The sequence below is a fragment of the Micropterus dolomieu genome, linkage group LG09, assembly GCF_021292245.1.
Source record: "Micropterus dolomieu isolate WLL.071019.BEF.003 ecotype Adirondacks linkage group LG09, ASM2129224v1, whole genome shotgun sequence".
Taxonomy (NCBI): domain Eukaryota; kingdom Metazoa; phylum Chordata; class Actinopteri; order Centrarchiformes; family Centrarchidae; genus Micropterus; species Micropterus dolomieu.
The window spans coordinates 4,747,406-4,768,214 of record NC_060158.1 but is presented as its reverse complement, the minus strand read 5'-3'; the positions used below and the strand labels follow the sequence as shown (position 1 = coordinate 4,768,214).

Genomic DNA, 20,809 nt, shown 5'->3' with positions numbered 1-20,809 from the left:
ATAAATTAACAAGCCAACATTTATCAAGATGTCATGTTTCATAAACATCTTCGCATTCATGTTAGCCATATGTGAACATTTGTTAACTATCCCTCCTGCAAATGAGTAACATTTAAACCGTTTGCTTAAATCACTTCTTTTACCTGCCACACTGTCTAAAACTGTGTTTTTGTTAAGTATTGTTTGTTTCATATTTTTTTAATTTGGCTCATTAATTTATTGAATGACCCAACAGAAAATTTCCTCCAAACCCTGCAGGATGATTAGTAAGACAATATATGACTGTTTTCCAAACACATCTGAGCATTAAGATCACCATATTTGATGACACTAAAAGGGACATTTCACTGTAACATGGCATTGCAGATTTAGCACATAACTGTGAACAGGATAAACTTCAACAATATTAAATCAATAAGTTAATAAGTTATAACTTATCAACTGTCAGAGATCCAGAATGACATGCTGGAAAACAATGAAAAAAAAAAAATTCATACTTAACAAGACTCTTGTAATGGCAAGATAGACAGGTAGTGTTCTGTATATGGGACATGTCAGTGAATCTCTCATCACCCTCCCATAATCTCAATGCTAAGATGTCTTTGGGAAACATCCGCACCCCTCTCTCCTCACAAACAGAAAGGGCAGATAAAGTGCAACACCACCTCTGGGCCACTAGCTGCTGCTGTCCTTTTGAGGGAGACACCTCTGCCATGGGCTGTAGGGCAACGCCAGCAGTAGGAAGAGGATCCCGCCCATGATGAGGACAGCCCCTGCACAGCCAATGCACGTCACTGACCAGGAGAGCTCGTGGTGGAGAGGAACCGTGTGGTCGCTGGCCAGTAAGGCCAGGACAGACTGGTGGAAAACCATCAGAGAGAGAAGCACCATGACACCTGTGGAGGAGAGAGCGGTCAGTGACACAAAAACAATGTTATACATTACCACATGAATTTAGAGACATTGTTGTAATATTTTTAAACACAACCTCCATTATACTATAAAAGTTACCCGGTGTGTTGTTGCCTTTACTGACATTTTGCCTGATGAAAGACTAGTACAAAACGTTACACATCAGAGATGCTCACAAGTCTTGTGAGAGCTAGAGTCCAAGTCAAGTGTCAAGTCACTCGTGGTTATAATGAATGTTGTATCACCTGCTGCGTTCAATCCAGGCTGCTTATAAAACTGCATAGCTATAAGGAATTCTGTAACTGAAAACTGGTTTTCACTTACATGCACAACCATGTAATGTGCAATGCGTCTACAACTAGTGACAGCTTATTTACTGCTGTAAGTCAACACACCCCGCAGACTCTCAAACCAGCGTAACGTTATAACTAAATATAACTGTAACGTTACATAATCAACAATAAACCCTTTAACCTGTTTTTCACAGAGCACAACCATGTAATGTGCAACTACTGTAAGTCAACACACCCTGCAGACTCTCAAACCAGCGTAACGTTATAACTAAATAAAACTGTAACGTTACATAATCAAAAATAAACCTGTAACCTGCTTGCAGCCAACGCTAATAATTAACGCAATGGCAGCCAGCGGGATGTAAATGATTATGTTAATCGACCACTACAAGTTTAGCAAGCAAACAAACACTCATTCTTCTTTTCATAACAAACGACAGTCAGACCTAACCTCCGGAAGGTCGTAGCTAAAGCAAGAAGCAAGCTAACTTTAGATGGCCAATGCTGAGCTAAACATGTTTACTAACCTCAGCTACAAACCTATTTTGCATTCAGCGCTTCTACTGTTTGGGCCTTGTTGTATGAAGTTTTAAAGCCTAAGTTTAGGATGAATAGCACAGCAGCTGCCGGTGTTTGTTGTCCTCTCTCACGTGTGGCCACGTGCAGCAGATACTACATGTTATGTAGGCAGGTTATAGGTAATGGAGGGAGGGTACAACAGCAAGCTCATATGACGTTTCCTAAAAATAAAAATTGTTCATGAGTCCCGAAACTCTAGTCCGAGTCAAGTCTAAAGTTTTCTAAAGTGTGTGCGACTTGAGTCTGAGTCTCAAACTCGAGTCCCCATCTCTGTTACACATAAATGTAGAATTGCATCTTAGACAGTGCGCAGGAGTTTGTTTTAAATTTTTGAGACACTACTGACCTGACAGAAAAAAGCAGACGGACGCTGGCTTGAGGAAGAATATGATCTCTTTACTGAGAGACATGGTAATGCATATTGCCCCCATCACCATCAGGAACAGGCTGAACAGGGTCAACATGGCTGCTGCTACATTCAGATCTGCAAAAGGAAGGAGGACAGTGTTGTTATCATAAACTCTATGAAATTCCCTATATAGGAACACTTGTTTTGGGATCTGGACTGATAAGGTAAATCAAGGGTCTTTTAGGTACATGTGACATATTTAGATTTTTAACTGTGACAGGTCATCACCATTTTATTTCATTGTTGTATTATACAGAACACATTACTATTTACAGTAGTTTTTAGAACGCTTTACATTTATCAAAACTTTTGTAAATCTGTTAGTCTGCAAGTTGTATGGTCTTTGACATGGCTCAAGTTTTGCCACAACTACCATTCCTGGTACATTACTTTGTGATGTGAACAATGTAGATTTACAGTTAACTTCACAGTTATCGAGGTGGAGATTTAAAAAAATGTAGCTGTAAAATCCTCTCTCAAAGTATTAAAAACACAAAATGCACCGATAAGCCTGTATACTTGTGTATATACAGTAACTTAAACTGGACTTTGTGGATTGTATTTCATTTTCTCATGCCATATCTGTGTATCTACAGAGAGAAGAGCATTATAGATAAACTATACGTCATGGAGGCTCACAGCTGATGCACAAACCTCACAAATCTCAGCAACCACCGTGTTTTACCCAAGGAACCAAACAAGCTGAATTGGTCATCCAACTCCCTGTCAGGAGATTGGTTTGAAATGGAACCAAGAGCCACAGTTGGAGTAGTGAAGCTGACCAAAGCCTGCATGGACGGTTCCATGCAGGCCCAAAAATTAGGTCAAAACCCTGTGACATCCCGTCGCACATGAGAGATGTAACCGTATTGCTTAGATTAGCCCTGTACTAGTATTTTATTGGTCCAAAACTGGCCTCACTGCTCTCCATTCAAATCAGCGGGATGGCTTCGTCCAGTAATATACTGTCTATGAATGGAACTGGACCCAGTAAAATGATACCTAAAATTTGTATAATATAAAAGAAAATAGCCAACATGAAAAACCCCCATGCATGTTTGGCCCCTTGGATCAGCTAGAAAATGCATGGCCACAAAGCTGAAAACTAAGTTTTTCTAAGTGAGTATTAATCCAGAAACATCATAAAACAGAAAAACACTGACAGGGACCATTTTACTACACAGTGAGTACTTTTACTTTTGATAATGTAAATGTTACTGATAATACTATATAATTATGTTTTTACTTGAACGTGAAATATTTCTGAGGATCCATTGACAGAAATGCAATATAATATCCATAACTATGTTTTCAGTTGTGTATAAAGACCTCACATAATGAACCATTCTGTTTTATTACCTTAGAATGAGCCATTTACATCTACATAACCGCGAGCACCCCCTGCTGTGGAAGTTGATATATTTTGTGATATAGTGATATAGTGTTTGTACTATAGCCGACAACGAACAAACAGCGCTACAGAGCGCGTTTCGTTATCACAGCGTTCTTCTTCTGCTTGTATAATTCCGTCAGTGTGGACGCCCGTTACTACATTAAATACATACATAGAAGAAGAAGAGGGAATAATAATAATATACAGTCTCTGAGTAATCTTCTGGTTTATTAGAAGTAAGAAGAGAAGTGACATTTGGACAAATTAACGAGCACACACATGTTATTTAGCACAAGAGCTGACAGCCTGTGGATCTTTATACCATGAAGCCAGAGGAGTCCGGACAGATACAAATTGTTTACGGCAGAAATCACGAATGTTGTGGATTTTCCCAGATTGAAGGCTATAATGTGGGACAGATGTTTTGTCGCCTACTTCTTCTCCAGCGCTGTGATTTTGCTCTGTTACCAAGACAATCAGCTCATCAGTAATGTTAATTGTCAATAAAACCGTAACGTTAGCTTAGAGCATGGACGCATCAGCCAGCTAAACTTTTACTGCGCAGGTAGAAAAAATATGTAGTTGGATTGTAACTTCATATAGTTCTTCTCCAGCGCTCTGTTATGGCTTTTGTTACGTGGACAGAAATGTGATGTTACCTTCCTGAGACAAACAGATGATGAATATTATTGGTAATGAAACGGTAAAAGCAGGGAAGCTCAGTTCAGCAGCTAAACTTCACATTTTACTGCCCTGGTGGAAAACATGTTTTTACTGCTAATGGTGATATATAACAAGACCATGTGCCTATCAAATGACCAATAATGAATACTTTCCGAATTTGCATTAAAAAAAACTTGTTTTTTTGCATATTGCTTCCCCACTGTGCACACATGTGTAATTTGTACTTTCAAATGCTAAATGGCCATTAAAAACATTGCACCGTTTTACCACAAGCTGAAATTATGGCTGTCAGTACTACTTTGTATTTCTGTTGTATTTTAAAAAATTAAAAAATACATTTGGGTTAGATTTGCATGCTTATCTAATTAAGCAAAGTGAGAGGAGCCTTGATCCTCACCAGCTAATGCTTAATTTCATGTATTATGTGGTTTATAATGGACTGTGGTGCAGAAACAGTGAGGCTTACATTGACCTGTTATCTGTCAGTGGTCATACTTGAAGCACTAGATGTGATTTTGAGATGTTCTTCATTTACTCCCAAGTTGTAAAATACTGTATTACAGGAGTATGAGACATCATGTAGCACTTCATTTCTTGATGTGGTTGTTGCTTATTAATGGAAAAGTTATAATAATATAAAAAAAAACATATGGTTTTATTGAATAATTAAGTAAATATAATTTTTAATATATCTATCTAAAGAAACCTGATTTCTTGACTGGCAACTCTCTTCTATATCAAAGATGACATCTTTGTCCTTCCTCAGGCACTGTAGCTATACTACTCACTTGGATAGGGGAGGGGGGGTTGCAATTTGCAATCCTCACCACTAGATGTCACTAAAACTTACACACTGAACCTTTAAGTGAAGTTTTAAATAGGCTACATGACTTTTACTTTTAGGGGTAGTAGGTTATTTTCACAGTGTGGCATTAGTACTTACAAGCGAAGATAACTTAAAACTAGGGTAGTTTTAATTTATTTCAGAAGCATTTTTTGTTGTATTTGTTGAATGGATGTCTCTTTACATCCAGACAACAATCAATAAGTCAAATGCTCTGACTCAAAAATCACAGGACTTATCATTTCAAGTTTTTTCACTTTATAATTCCACCTAATAATCGTTTTAATCATTTAAAAAATCACAACAAACTATTCTAGTACACTATTTTATACACTCATGGTTGTAGTTATTAAATCACTATATTCAGGCCTATAGTGTGACAGTGATGTGGCACCAGTGATCAGAGATTTTATGTATATCTGTCTTACTTCATTCAGTGTATTGGCACTGTGTGATCTTAATACATTATGGAGCTGCCTGTGAAATGAGAGGTTAGACAGCAGCTTGGAGACACTTGAATGCAGTGTAGGCGGAATAGATTTCAAACACTCACAGAGCAGACAATGGCCAACCTGAAAGAGTGCAGCGAGGAGGTGAAGGGAGACAAAGAGAAAAGGAAAGGACAGAGAAAGAGAGTGATGATCGTGGGAGAGTTGACAGACAGAGGACTGAAGAGTAAAGAAAGGGCAGAAAAAGAGAAAGATGAAGGGGCAAAGAGGTCACAAGGAAAGAGAGAGGCAGCAAAAGGGAGAGGGAGAAGAAAAAAAGGAATAAAGAACAAAGAAAGGAGGAAGTGGGCGGGTAAGATGGGAAAGCGGTTGAGTGAGGCAAAGAGAGCCAAAAGAGGTGTGTGACTCACTCTTTCGCGTTGTCTTCTGAAACATCACAGTATTTTCCCCTGTGGTGAAAAACTTGAAGTAGGTGCAGTTTGATTCTGCAGGAGGAAAAACATGGAGGAAGAGAAACAGCTACTGTAAATGAGAGAAACATAAACATTGAGAGGTAATCTCCTGCTGCTGCAAACATTCTTGATGGACACTTTAATCACAATTCAAAGAGCTACAGCTTTATCAGCCCTCTCCATCAAACATAATCAGCTGTGAACGTCAATGACAAGCTCAAGGTTACAATCCAATGCTTCCTGCACAATTAGTATTCTGCCTTCCTAATGATGTGTTACAGTAATTAGAGTTTGGCCGTCAAATAGAAAGTGACACCTCTATCTGTTCCCTTGCACACTTGTGCACACAAGCAAGCAAAACACGCACCCACATCACTCTTAATTAGTCTGATCAAAGCCAAATCCTCAGAGTGTTCTCGGTAGTTTTCCCCACAAAAGTGCAGCACTGCTGCTGTAGAAGAGCTGCACTCAAATCTCATTGACACAATTCAAATACCATCAACAAATAAGGAGTCTCTGCAGTCGGACAATGAGACAATCATTTAACTTTACTCTCGCTGACCTCACAACATGTGTACACCTTAATCCAATAAGGAAGATGTGTTCTGTTAGGGATGACTGGCTCACAAACAAACTTGCAATAACAATATGTAACACTTAAACTGGGTAGTCTGAGGATGTGTCACTTCATGGAACAATGTAACTTAAATTATTTATTCTTACACACTGGTCAGTAAAGTCACCACCATGTTGTGGTGCAATACGTGTCCAGTGACTATGTACTGTATATGTAGATTATGCCAAACTAGGCCATTTGTATATCTCATATGTCTAACAACATTGGCATTTGAAATCTGTTTTTAACTTTGGAGTCTTTGCTTCTGAAAAATTACCCCTCACGTCACAGAATGCGTAAAGCTACCTTGAAGCTTTGTCAGTTAGCACAAATAGCCAGTGGGCAATGTTTGTTTGTTTTTTTTTGCTGAATTTACATATACTACTGCGTGTTTGCAAATTCAAAAAAAGACTAGAGATTTAAAAAATAAAAAAAAATCCTTCTGTGATAATTAAGCCTTAAGCTCATTGGTGCTTATAGACTTTTTATTAGTGCAATTAGATAGTTGGCCAATGGGAGACTTAACTTACAATAATAATAATAAGGACAGTATGCCTTTTTGCAAAAACAACAGAGGCAGTTAACTGCAGTATGGTCAGCAAAGTAAATGAAAATCATCTACTGTGTGTCACACTCTTTAGATGTGGCAAATTCCCATGGTATATTGCAACCCCACTATGCCAGTAACCATGTGAAACTCCCTCACTTGTTTTGATAAAATTCAAACAAATATCCTGTCTGAAACCCAGGACGAGCACATACAGAGCTCCTGGTGGACTCGTCTGTCTTTATGTGAGTCATTCTTTAAAAGGGGAGCTCATACAGGTGAGTCATGGAAAAGGGGAGAGATAGTTCAAATAGCTTTAATAATCTTTTGCCACACACAACAACAAAACAAATTCCAATGCTAGATGTCTGAAAAGAATTTTCAACACACTGCATTAGCTTTTCTTGCATCTGTAAAAAGAAACTTATAAAAACTTCAGCTAGACTTTAACAACCTGCAACTGCTATATGATGGTGTACAGCTTGAGCATAGGCTATTGAAAATGCTATTACTTTATTTTATTTCCCATATTTTAAGAATCTTAATTTCACATCATATCCATTAAATTCATATCACATTCATAGTTATTTATAGTTACAGTTATTTATTATTACTTTTTTCTAGACTATTTATTTCCCCTTTAAATTTATTTATTTATTTAAATATTGCTTTGTCTGTCTGTTTTAGTAAACTAATTGTTGAGGCCGATAATACTTGGTTCATTCTCACTTGCATATGTGGTTTCTGATCTCAATTTACTGATGAAATACAATTCAAACAAATGTATAAATATAGCATTTGACATTTTTAGAGGAGAAGAACAGATGCAGACGACTTGAGAGACTAAATTGATGAAAGAATTTGGACTTTGATATAATTGCAGAAACGCAAACTTGATTTTTACAGCGTCACTTTGAGATCAGAGAGAGTCATTATATGCACCTGACTACTGGGTGAAATGTTCAACCCACTTGCGACATTTTTATGTTTCCAATATTTAAGGTTTAAGCTGCATAAACACTTTTAATCAAAGAAAAATAAGAATAAAGTGTCACAGGAACCTTAGACTTACTATGATCTGAACAACCCCATTGTGTTCAAGTCTGATTCAGTCACCTGGGGATTTGAATCCTGGAACATCAGATCTCCAGAGTAGGTGACTTACTGACTGAGCCACTGGTGAGAGGCTGTTTCTGTCCACCTTCTCAGTTTCACAGTTTTGTTAGTTTAAACCTGAAAAGGCTTACTACAGTCAAGATGTTGGTGAGGCAATTCTGCAAAAATCATTCTGCTGGTTTTGGGTGTGTTGTTAATTATTTTGGTGCCATTGGATCCAACACTGAGAAAAAGGAAAATGTTGTGCATACTGTACAAGTTACAGCAAGATACTGAAGATCACTGCAGATTCACCGTTTGACCTATCTAAATACCCTTTGCAACACTTGATGTCAGCCATCTAGAGAATGTCTCTGTTGATTTTGGTAGCGTTTGAAGAAAGACTTGTAGAGATATACCCTATATTTAGGAAAAATATAGGGTGACTGACTTCTGCATTGACTATACGTTTATATACTACTTATAAGTATTATTATATAATACTAAACGTTTGTCACATATCAGTGGTTGTGCTGAAAAAATTTCAGCTCTCTAGGCCATATGGGTGATTTTCTGGAATGTGAAATGTCTAAAAATTTATATTTGTTGTAATAAACCATGCCCACTTTGAGCAGTCATTACCAAATTTATTCATCAAATGAGTAGTGATCCGAGATCGTACAAACCAAATTTTGTACGAATCCATGCAGTGAATTACAAGGTATAAACGTTTTGCAAGTGTAGCGCCCCCTAGTGGAAGAATATCCCAGGAGTGCTCAGCAAAGCTCGGACCGAGCATCTCAGATTGACACATCAAAATTCTTTTGATCAGCAGTTTCAAGTCAATTGGCAAAAGCGTCTGGGACGAGATTTGCAAAAATAGGTAATAGAGAAAAGTGATAAAAAGTCGCATAATTTGACATTTTTAGAGTAGAAGACCATTGAAGCAAAGATGCAGATTAATTCAGAGATTAAAATTAAAGAAGTTTGACTCTAAACTAAGCTGTTTTTGAGATAATTGCCAAAACGTAAAGTTCATTGTTATAGCGCCACCATGAGGTATATGAATGCCATTTTTTTGACCAGGGCAAAATGTGGATAACTCAAATCACAAATTTAAAAAAAAAACTTCTTTGGACAACCCAAACAGAACATCTGGTATTGTTACCCAAGAGCTGAGAGAAAGTCAGGTAGACCACTCATTCATGTTGTCTCACAACAAGCTCGACAGTTTGACAAACGTCCAGTCAGCCAGCTTGTCTGTCAATCATCCGCTTAAAACTCCCTCCCTCACACAGACCAGTTAGCCATCATAAAATTTAGACAGCCAGGCATGCAAGCAGTCAAGAGTCACCTCCTGGTAGATCAGCAGGTCCACAGCTCTCTCTCTCTGGGTCGATATCAGCCACCCACAACGACTTGGTGCAGCCTTTCCACAGGCCGTAGTGAGCTGTCAGACATGTCTGCAAAACGAAGATCCGCAGCAATATAATTTTTCTTAGTTGTGGTTTTTGTCTCCATGTTTTTGATACTGCAAAAAACATCCCTAGACGGGATAACAATATCTAAGACACCCTGAATGTTTCTGTATATCAGTGAAAACAGCCCCACATGAACTAAGTCAGGAATTTATTGCTAATTCCGATTCCAATATTTCACCTGGTTGTTATAGAAACTCTTGGGAGGTGACAGCTCCACCCAGAACTCTGTCCCCACCCCAAGGATTGTCAGGACTACGCCCACAATGGCCACGAAGAATGCCAACTTGATCTGGTGACAGAACAAAATGCAAAAACATTTCAATCTCAAAGAGTTAAAAAATATTTTAAAAGTTTGCAATTCTGAATTTGAGAGTTAGTAAAAACTCTATTACTTCTATCAGCAACCTGTATTTACCTGTATTCCACCCCTTTATTGTGTAGGCCCAGTTACAATGTCCTCACCTACTGACTCAGTTTAGCCTTAGCCTTGTCGACTTTATCCTTATGTAATGTAGTAGAGCTTGCCATATATCCAGCTCATGTGCTGTCTCATGTATCTTGCATTAGTGCACTCGGCTAACAAGTTAGCTATGACGCTAACTGAAAAGTGATACATCTACTTTTTTTGTTCCTGTCTTGACAATAAATGACAGCAAAGAAATAGACCAAGCAAACACAGAGTCAAGGTGGTGCTTACTGTAAAAAGTTTCAGAGCTCAGTTAAGTGGAAAAGTGCTGAAGCGCTTTCCAGGCATACTCTGTAAGTCTGCAATTCTTTCAAGACTTTCTTATCTACAAATCCTAGAGTGCTATGTATTGTATTGTCAGGAGAAATCTGAAATTATAAAAACAAATAATGAAGAAATTTAATAAGCTGGATTACATGAACATATTAGTGGGCTAAGCACCGAGTCTAGTATTTTATTATGAATGTGTGATCATGTTCCGCAAAAACGCCTCTGTCCAAGTTAAGTTGAGGACATTTCATGTCTATTTCCTCATTCAGCATTTAACACCCCTGCAACCTCTTTTTCACAGGCAGCTACAATGGTCATGCTCATGACATAATTTAATGTCTGTGAGAGTTCAGTGCATAGAGGATGGACATAAGAACTGGGCCACAATGTGCTGTGATATACACTGTCTGAAAGAAAACAAGGGAGCTAGGTAATTAAGATAAGCTGTGAGAAGATATTCTACAGTAATATGCAGTGAGGAAGTACTAATACCACAGGGAGAGAACAATCTCTGCGTGTTGTTTTTAATGTCTTCAACAGATGAACTATCAACCCTCTACGGAGCAGTTAAGATGTGTGGGTGGACTCTTGTACTTCAACCTTTGAGTGGATTGAGGATGTTTTTTGAATGTGAGGACATTTTGTCTGGTCTTGAGTTCTTCAAATGACTGTTAGAGAGACTTGTTTTGTTTTGTAGATAAGAATTATGTTTAGAGTTGGGGGATTGGGGAAGAATAATGTCATGATGGCCCTCTAAACAATTTATGTACATGGAGACATGTCAGAGTGGTCAAGTGGTGAAATTAAAAGCCTGAAATCTCAGCTGGCTAACTAATCTTTGAGCATTTATATCCCTACTGAACACCTGCAGAGCACTCTTGTGGTTCTTATGATTATGTAACATTTTATGTCCTTAGTCAAAGAACTGCCTTTGATCTTATGCAAATACTTATTTTCTAACATTAGAAGTCCTTTATCATGTTCTAGTGGAGTGTTTTTTGCCCTGTGGACCAGCCTGATTTCACTTGAAAAGAGTGCAGTATGATTGATTTGTTCCATTAACTCCTACTTTCACACAGCCTAAGGGAGAACACACAGTCACACAATATGAAATTAGTCACCTTTCCTTCCTGTGCCTCACTCATGGTGTGTCCTGTTGACGTCTTCTTGCGGCGCTTGTTCCCCCCAAATGTACTGCGCCCAGTCATCAGGTTGGTCAGACCTCCTGCACCTGGTGCTGCTCCTCCCAGTGCTCCCCCCACCGTTCCTGCCGCCGCCGGACCCACAGTGCGGCCCTCCTCATCGGTCACCAAAAAGGTAGACCACATGTTGTGACAAAGTAACAATAACAATTGGGACAGCCGAGTGGGATTTAGTTTGGAAGCGAAGCTTGCTTTGAGTTTTGCCCTCGATGGAGATGGTATAAATTTAGCACAAAAAAAACAAAACAGAAAACTGTTTGTATTCTCAGTTTGTGCCCGTAAAGATACAAATGTATCGACAGAAAGGACTTGGAAGCAGAGGAAGACAGAGGTAGAAAGATAAACTGAAAAAAGAAATCAACTGTGGTCAGAACTAACAAAAAAGTGTGATAGATAAATAGAAGAAAACGTTTAAACCTAAAAAGTCTCCTTGGCAGTGGAAACAATTTCTCTGAAAACTTTAGCAGGAAAAGTCAGGAATCAGTGTTTTCTTGCGAAAAAGCCTAAGAAAAAATGGTGGCTTTGAGGATGGATGCAAAACTGATAAATTAATCATCATGAAAAAAAGAAAATGACTGAAAATATGTGTAGAAAATCGTAGCCACTAATATTTTGAAGAGGTAGAAGTCAGGAGTGGATGAAGTGATGTTTCCTAGAGATGAAATTGGAAGGAGAAAAGAAAGGAGAAGAAAGTAAAAGTGACTAGGTGAGGCATTTGGATACATGATCACTTAAAGCACAGAGCTTCCAGCCTTTTGCACAAATTCACAAAGTGTCACCCACTGTTTATAAAAAAAAATAGAAATGTATAGATGGAGGAATGACGCGGGCGTAGAAATTTCTACATTTCATGGTACGGAAATAAACCAAGAAAGAGAACATGAAAACTGGTTAACAAAATATATCAGTATTGTTGCTAGCAGTATGAGAACTGTGCTATTACAAGAATCACATACATGTCACTATCATGGGCAAATGGGGTCTCTTAGGACTCTCTGCTGCCAAAATCATAAATGTTAAAGAGTGACAGGTTATCAAAACTGTAATAAATTCAAGTGACTTCTGCAATTGTGCAATGTCAGCACAAAAAGTCAAATCTAAAAGTGTAACAAAATAAGTCTCTTTGTACTTTTGTTTATGTAGACCAGTAGAGTTAGCTGTATGCTTCATGCAGAATTAAAAAGCCTTCATCAATTTGTGCCTCTGATAGAAGAAAATCACAAAACTGGAGAGAGCTTCCTCCAATCACATATAATTATCCGTGCTGTCTATTCTGCTTTTTTCAGTGGGACAGAAAAGCAATATAAAAGCACTTTGCACTTAGTGGAATCACAATCATTTATCTATTTCGAGATGTTTTGTGACAGAAAACACATAGGAATAAAAACAGCATACTGAAATTATAACCTACTATCTATTCTGAGACTCTTTGTGGTACCTCAGTGGCACAAAAACACTCATCGTGTTCAAGCCATAACCTATTATATATTCCAAGAAGCTCAGCAATAGAGATTTCATGCAGATATGCTGTCAATGAATTGAATCTTAAACCCTTTATGTCTGGAGAGTGAATGAAGCAGTTGTCCTGTTGCGTTCCACCTGGATTATGGTGACAACAGACCTGACATGCAGGCCTCCCTCTTGTTAGCAAAAATTAAACACATCCCCTGGGGAGAGCACATAACTTAACTTTCCCATCACGGTCTCTCTTGTTAACAAGGTAACAAGCAACAGAGAGTTAATTTAGGGTTGTTTTCTTCATGGAATACTGATTATAATACAAAACAGCACAAATACTCAATTTCACAAACAAATCTACCTCATGTCCTGTTATTAATTCACCACTCATCAGTAATTCAAACACAGCTTTTTAGAGTCAGTGACCAAGAAACTCATTCAGAGAATCCCACGTACTAAAACAAGTACTATTAAAAGAGACCTTTACGCAGTAGAACATCATGTAAAGAAATATATCAAAGCACACTGATTGTCAATGATAAACAAAATTGTTCACGTACAGTATGCTTTGTGCAAAAACTGTAAAAGAAGAAATATAAGTCATCAATTTTATGAACATTTAAGAACTTTGAGACATGTATGTAATGGCAGAAAATTGTCAATATACAATTTCCACGACAATTTAAACCCAGCAAAGTATGTATTTTTTATGTATTTGTCAAAAAAACCTTTTTTATACTTCTTCCAAAATCAGGTTGGGAAAAAGTGGGCTGTCAGAGAGACATTCAGTTTTATTATTTGAAAATGTTTATATTAATCAGATGAAGAGGTCATATTTCTGTTGTAGTTGAGTACATGATCAAATCTTCAAATGAATAAAATATTCAGACAAACTGAAATAATTCAATTTCACAAAAGATAATTAACAGTTTACATATAATTTACATAGCAGATTGTGTGAATCTTCACACAAAATGGTTGTTTCAGAACAAATATTAAACTTAACTGAGTATTTGTTGTTCAAATGATATAATAATATTATCATTACTAGTAGTAGAAGAAGAAGAAGTAGTATTAGTGATTGTCATATTAATATATTTTACATATTAAGCCAATCCTCAAAAATTTAAAGAGATATACAATGAAGAAGCAGGTAGGCATCAGGCGTCTTGCTCAGAGGCACTTGGGCAGGCACATGCATTAGATGCAGGTATGAAACCTGCAACCTTTCTGTTGCATGAGAGATAATGTGAATAACTATCCAGGTCAGGGCAATACTTTTCTAAAATAATTTTAAATTTTTATTCTGTACTATTATGTTTTGTTCATTATATAGTTGCTTTTATTACCAACACTAAAACAAGAGTTATATAAATATAAAAACCTAAATTACACTGTGAACACTGAACGCTGTTAAAAGTATATTTCAACCTAAAAGTTCATGCAATTTACCATTTCCATTACAATAACAAAACAACATTCACATCACTCAGTACAGAACAACTAAGTTAGTTTCAAGTACAATGTTAGTGGTCAAGAAAATCAGGGTACCTGTTAATTAAATAAGGTTAACTTTGCTGTCCTTACTCATCAAGACTGAGCAGGGCGCTCCTTATATGGCATCCAATTGGACACACTGGAAAAGTAGTATTGAAGCACAAGGAAGAAACTCATTAACGTAGCAACAAACATCCTTTAACAAGTTCCCCCTCTTAAAATATCTTTCTTAATGTCTCCAAATATGAGCCAACGTGAAATCAGCTCTGAGGAGAAAGGTGTTATATCACACAAACAGCAGACTTGACTCTGTAAACGATGAAAAGAAGCCTGTTCAGCTTTATTCCACCAGCCCACCCCCCAAACAGTTCAGCAGCCAAAAAATATCATGCTGAAATTAGACACATTAGTTTTATTTTTTCACTCTTTAACACGTGCTGCACGATTGCCGCCACTTCACAAATATCACGACAATGATATTAACAAGTTGCTGACCTGGTTTTTGTGTGTGTGCTTCCGCTCGGAGTGACAGAGGGCAAGGCGAGAAGAGGGAGTGAGCAAGGGAGACAGAGGTGGACGGGTGAGAGAGGGGAAAAGGGGGTGGAGGTCAAAGTAGGAGTCGGTGTAACGTGTGCATATATTTGTGCTTTGCTTGTGTACGTGTGCACACTTACATATAGAGTTGCAGGAATGGGAGAGTGTCTGTGTGTCTGCAAGTGTGCGTGCGTCTACATCATCGTGTATTAGCTTGCTGTCCCCTCTGTATGTGTGTTCCCTGAGCAAAAGTGTGTGTGTGTGTGTGTGTGTGTGTGTGTGTGTGTATGTGTGAGGTATGCAGTCACATTGTAGCTTCTGTAAGTGAATCTGTTTGTTTATGCTAACATGGGCAGTCGTGCTGGACGAGTCTCTCAGCTTTAAAATAAACTTGTGTGGAAATGTGTCACACACAGAACCCCAGCTCCTTAACTGTGTGTGCGTGTTATGCCTCCCTCCAATCTATTTTTGCGCCCCACCTGTTAATGACATTAAAGCCGACCCGGGGAAAAGGGCTGCAGCAGGGGGCTTGTGTCAGCTCGACCCTGGCTGTGAGGCTTATTTCTGCGGCCACCGCAACGATTCCGCTGATTGAAAAGGGAATTGTAGATTCAACACCTTGAAAACAAATAGGTTGGCTGTCGTTTAGCTTGCATAGTTGGATGTTGGAGCCATGAGTCTGAATCCAACTGGACAGTTATGCAGTGCAGCAGTTTATCCACGGTTTGCACTAAAGGATGACTGACCTTAGGGCATAAAAAGGGTGTAATCTAAACATTTATTTTAAAATGTTTATTGTTGTGCTCCATAAAGTAGATCGACACTTAAAGAAGACGTGTTGAAGAACAAAAATTGTCTAGTTTTTGACAAAATCTAGTGTATTTTGTCAGATTGTTTCACAAACTTTTTGATGTGGTGAAACAAGCCATTTTTAATTGCCCCTTAATGTGATATCACATTGGGAAGAGGGCCAGGTCCATTACTACAACCAGCCAATCACAGTGGTAGTTTGTGAACAGTGCTACAAGCAGCCTGTTTCATTAGAGCTGGGTGTGGAGCATTGGAAGCCAAAGACATTTTGTTTGTTGCAACTAAACAAACCTTGGAGAAAAAATCAATGTGCAAAGATGTGCAGCAGTTTAACATATTTGTCACAAAAGTAAGAAAATACACTTTTTCAGGTCCAAATACCTGGTCCAAATTATTTACTTTTTCCAAAGCTTCAAACAAATCTCATGGCCTTCCTCAGTGGATGGACTGGACAGTGGAAAACCATGAGACAACAAGCTGGACCTTGTGTTTTGAGATTTTTGGTAAATGAATATCAAGGGTGAACATTCAAGCTCAAGGCTCAAAGCTCCTTTAAACTTTGCTACTTTTGTTAGTCATCCATTTCTTCTGCCTTTATGCTGAAACAGGTTTTACCTTGCTGTTTTTTGCCAAATGTGATATTTGCAGGAATGCTGTCATGTAAAATCCCCTCTACTCTCAGTCTCAACTAAGCCGATATTAGCTTATCACAGATAAGTTTATATTTGTGTATAAGTAACAAACAAAAGCAAACACATCATCAATTTGTTTGCAGAAATTTAGAAACAGTGTTACTATTACATAGGGTACTGTTAGTTCACCAGAGAGCACTGACATGTTTATTATTCAACTGTAATATCCCACTCTATACCTATCTAAGTAACTTTATTAAACAAATTCAAGGTATCCTATTGTCTTAATTATTGGTCGACAGTCATATCCAACAACCACAACATTTCCTTGCATCGACACAACAGACAAGAAAGAATACAAGAAATCCAGAAAAAGTCTTCGATACACACTGTGTAATCCCTTCAACTAATTCGTTATTGATACTAATATATTCATATCATAACATACAATATTAAAACTCAATGACTTTGCACAATGGTAAGCATATTCATTCAATAAATATTCCATCCGAGGGTCAGCAGCTGCTGCCTGAGAAAGATAGAGAGAGAATACTGCAGTCAGATGTGCCTGGCATTGTGATAAACGGTGTGTGTGCAAGCAGGAAGGTCAGACAGACAGAGACAGACAGAGATGGAGGACTGAATGTAAGGGAGTGAACGTTTAAGTAAAAGACGAGAAGAACAGAGAGGAAAGAGAGAGAAGAACCGAATAATGATGGACAAGGAGACAAGACAGGCTCAGACAGTTACCTCACTGCTGAGCCAGAGCAGCCAAATTAAAATGCACAGCATGCTGAGGTGGACGATGGAGGCTGTCGTAGAGCAGTCCAGAAATATCCACTGATTACACAGGTTTTTTGGCCCTGAAGCTACTGAAGCTACCAGTTAACATTTGTTTAAATTATTCAATATTGTGACTGGTTTATCTGAAGTGATTAAACATAACAAAACAATGGAACAACAATGGAATTTCAACCTTCCACCTTTTGTTTTGTCCCATGAAGCTAAACAGCTTTTCCTTGCATGGAAATGCAAGGAAATGGAGCTGAATGCATGGATAACTTTGCATATTTGTGAATTTTCAAGCAAGATTTTCACCGGATGATTTATTAATACAGATGTGTGTGGTTTTGTGAACTGATAGCAAGATATATCAACAGCTTTGATGTATTGATTGCCTTCTTTTGTAGCACTGTGATATGTCATTACAACTTCAGTACACTTCCTAAATGTTTAAAAATCACCAAAATGTATAGTGGCTTAACTGACTTCACTTTTTGATTTTACCCTATTATACAAGAATGGGGACTTCACACCAGACTTCACAGTCTTCTGCTATTGTCCTACAGGAGTGTCTGAAGGTTGGGTGCTTTGTTCAAGGACAAAGGGAAAAGTGTTATTTATTCACTTTGTTCTTCCAGTTCACCCAGCCAATCATGGGATATGAACCATGGGATATGACCTCCCGGTGTGCTGACTCCTTCAGCATATTATTCTTTTTTAAAAGAAGTCATGTGTTAATTCACTTGTGTATCTTTTTAAGGAAAACTGCGGCACTAAATCTGACCGTGCATCAGTCCCCGGTGCGGTAGTGAGCCCGAACCATAAGATGGCACCACCTGGTAGGGAGGCATGAGCCGCGCTGATTCTTAACCTCTTGAGCCCTGACGCATCATTCAGAGTCAACCCTGAACTTGTGTGTTGCAGTGAAGTCTGATGAGATTACAACAACCGGGAGGGGCAAGAGGATTCATTAGGATGTATGACCTGTTGGGGATGAAGCTGGCTTCCGTTCAGGTTCATGTTTACAGACTGAGACTCTACACCATTGCAATTCTTGTCACATCTTTGTCATACACAAACTGTATCAGATGGCCAATTCTTCCCCTTGGAGAAACAGTCAACCAAGACCTACTGCTTTGTAGGTGGAATTAAAAATGGGGTCATCATAACTGAAAAAATGAAAATAGATGTGTCACTCTCTACTGATTACTAAATTCAGGACTGTCTCCCAAAAGAAGCTTTAGTAGTTTCATACATAAATACAAGAACAGTGTTGATCGTTCACCTCGTTGTCTTTTGTCTCAATCGTCGGGGGATGCAGTGGTTCACTTGTACTGTGTGATTGGTAACGTTAGGCTTTACGTCCGTTTGAGTCAGTTTGAGTCAGTTTGACAGCCTGAATACAACCTTCAAATGTATAATGCAACTGCTAAACTGTGTGCTTCTTTCTGAGATCGCTTTTTCCAACAAATTTGACAATATTTCTCCAGGGAGTGCAGTATTAGACAGTGGCAGCACCAACAGTTTGTCGGACTTATCAACAGTAACTAAGGGCGGCAGGGCTTAGCGAAGGGTCAATTGGAGAAAAGGAATGTATAAATATAAAAACATTTGGAAAGCAGAAAAGAGATGTTTTGAGGAAACAAATGGGGATGATGGCAGCCTGCAAGTGTGTCTAATCAAGCTCACCCCTTCTTCCTGATCTGTCTCTCTCAAATTGTGACTACCGATTGTCTCAACCCAGTGTGTTATTTTTGTTCTTCATTGTCTCTGTGACCTCCTTATTCATCTGCTCACTCCCTCCATCAGCAACTCTCCACCATCTGTAGTTGTGATTGCATAAAAGACAATTAGACATAATCATCCATCTGCGTCAGCAATGACCTGCAGGTCACGGTCCAAATAATCATATAGAAAAAGGTTTCCATTTTTTTAATCATGTGTTACGGTAATTATAGCAGAACAAAACTCAGACAAAGGGAGAATTATGTTGTGAATTTGTGAAACTTGGGGAGTATAAAGCTTCATTAGTTTACTTATTGTCGACAACAGCACTTTAAAGTCTTTAAAATTATTTTAAGGAAACAGACTGCTTCTGAAAAATTGGGTACTACGTCCGTGAGCACAGGTCTTTGCATTGTGCACCCAAAGACTTCCACAATTACTTATTGTGACTGGCAAGAAGAGCTGGCAGGCGCCTCTTAATATCTGAAATATCAGCTTCTTTTTGATGGTTGACTCCTGGTTTGGTTACTCGAATCAGTAACATGTTCACTGACAACGTATTTCAAATGTCGTTGGGGAAAATATCTGATCTTGCAACACAATATCCGTTTGTAGGTACTACAGCATTGTAAACCTTTTTGTGGTTATGTTTAGATACTCACAGCACTTGGTTATGGTTAGTGAAAGATCATGGTCTGGTTTAATACAGAAAATGTTTATTTGTTTATTCACCTTTAATTAAAACCCAATCTTTCTCTAACCTCCCCACAGAGGGCACTCCCGATCTCGAATCCCAGACTGTGATGTGAAAGTCCTGAGCCTTGTATACCTGCCATCCACCCCAGCCACTTCCCTGTAATGCTTTAAATAAATGTACCTCAATCACAAGACTTTTTCTTAAACACCAAGTTTATTCACTTCCTAATTGAACATTAATCTTGCTTCATTTTATATCTACAATTAATAGTTACAAGAGCCATGTAGTGATGACAATTTACAGCTAGTTCCACCATCTAGTGTTGTAGTCAAGACCGCCCAAACCGAGCCCAATTCAAGACCGAGACCAGAGCTTATCGAGACCGAGACAAGACCAAGACTTTTAGGGGCTGAGAGCAGTCGTGACCAAGACCAGTTCCCTGCATTGCATAGCACGCAATAAAATGTGGAACGAGATCATAGGTACTTCTCAAAGTGATCTGAAATATCTACTTTCCCATTAAAACACCCACATAGAAACACTAAGAGCTGAAATCAACTTAAGCATCGCAGGGAGGGGTGACAGTCGTTAACAGTAACAACACATGTTTTAGGGTTATTGGTTTTAGTTTTACTTCCAATCAAAGTTAGGATGTTAACAAATCAGACAATGCAAAAGCAATTTATTGACATTCCCAAAGTTATGGTCTTGACTGGTCTTGAAATAAAATCTCGAGTCCTCAATGTCCGAGACTGAGACAAGACCGAGTACAATGGCGGTCCAGTCCGAGACGAGACCAAGACCATCAAAAAGTGGTCCTTCCTCCGGCTCCTTCCCTGGCTATCCAATCTCCTACCTACCTCTGATCACCTGCACACTTACACTCATTCCAGCAATCAAGCCCCACTGTATTTAAACCCCAGTCCTTCACTCCAGTCTTCACCAGATCATCTGGTCTCTCTTGTGGAATGCATGCTGTGG

The 20,809-nt window shown here is 38.5% G+C and overlaps 1 protein-coding gene across 1 annotated transcript; it reads right to left on the bottom strand.

Annotated features, from left to right (window-relative positions):
• Nucleotides 1-638: 638 nt before the first annotated feature.
• Nucleotides 639-11,818, bottom strand: LOC123976997 (voltage-dependent calcium channel gamma-6 subunit-like). Its single transcript, XM_046059430.1, has 6 exons — nt 11,612-11,818; nt 9,933-10,043; nt 9,628-9,736; nt 5,974-6,048; nt 2,131-2,268; nt 639-896 (listed from the first exon to the last, which is right to left on the bottom strand). Exons 1-6 carry the CDS (start codon nt 11,816-11,818, stop codon nt 676-678), a joined length of 861 nt encoding a protein of 286 aa, XP_045915386.1. The 3' UTR covers nt 639-675.
• Nucleotides 11,819-20,809: the final 8,991 nt, after the last annotated feature.

Coding starts and splice junctions, on each gene's coding strand:
- LOC123976997 (XM_046059430.1), bottom strand. CDS start 11,818: ATGTGGTCTACCTTTTTGGTGACCGATGAGGAGGGCCGCACTGTGGGT. Junction 10,044..11,611: donor GTGAGGCACAGGAAGGAAAG/GTGACTAATTTC, acceptor TTCTGTCACCAG/ATCAAGTTGGCATTCTTCGT. Junction 897..2,130: donor CGTCTGCTTTTTTCTGTCAG/GTCAGTAGTGTC, acceptor TCTCCTCCACAG/GTGTCATGGTGCTTCTCTCT.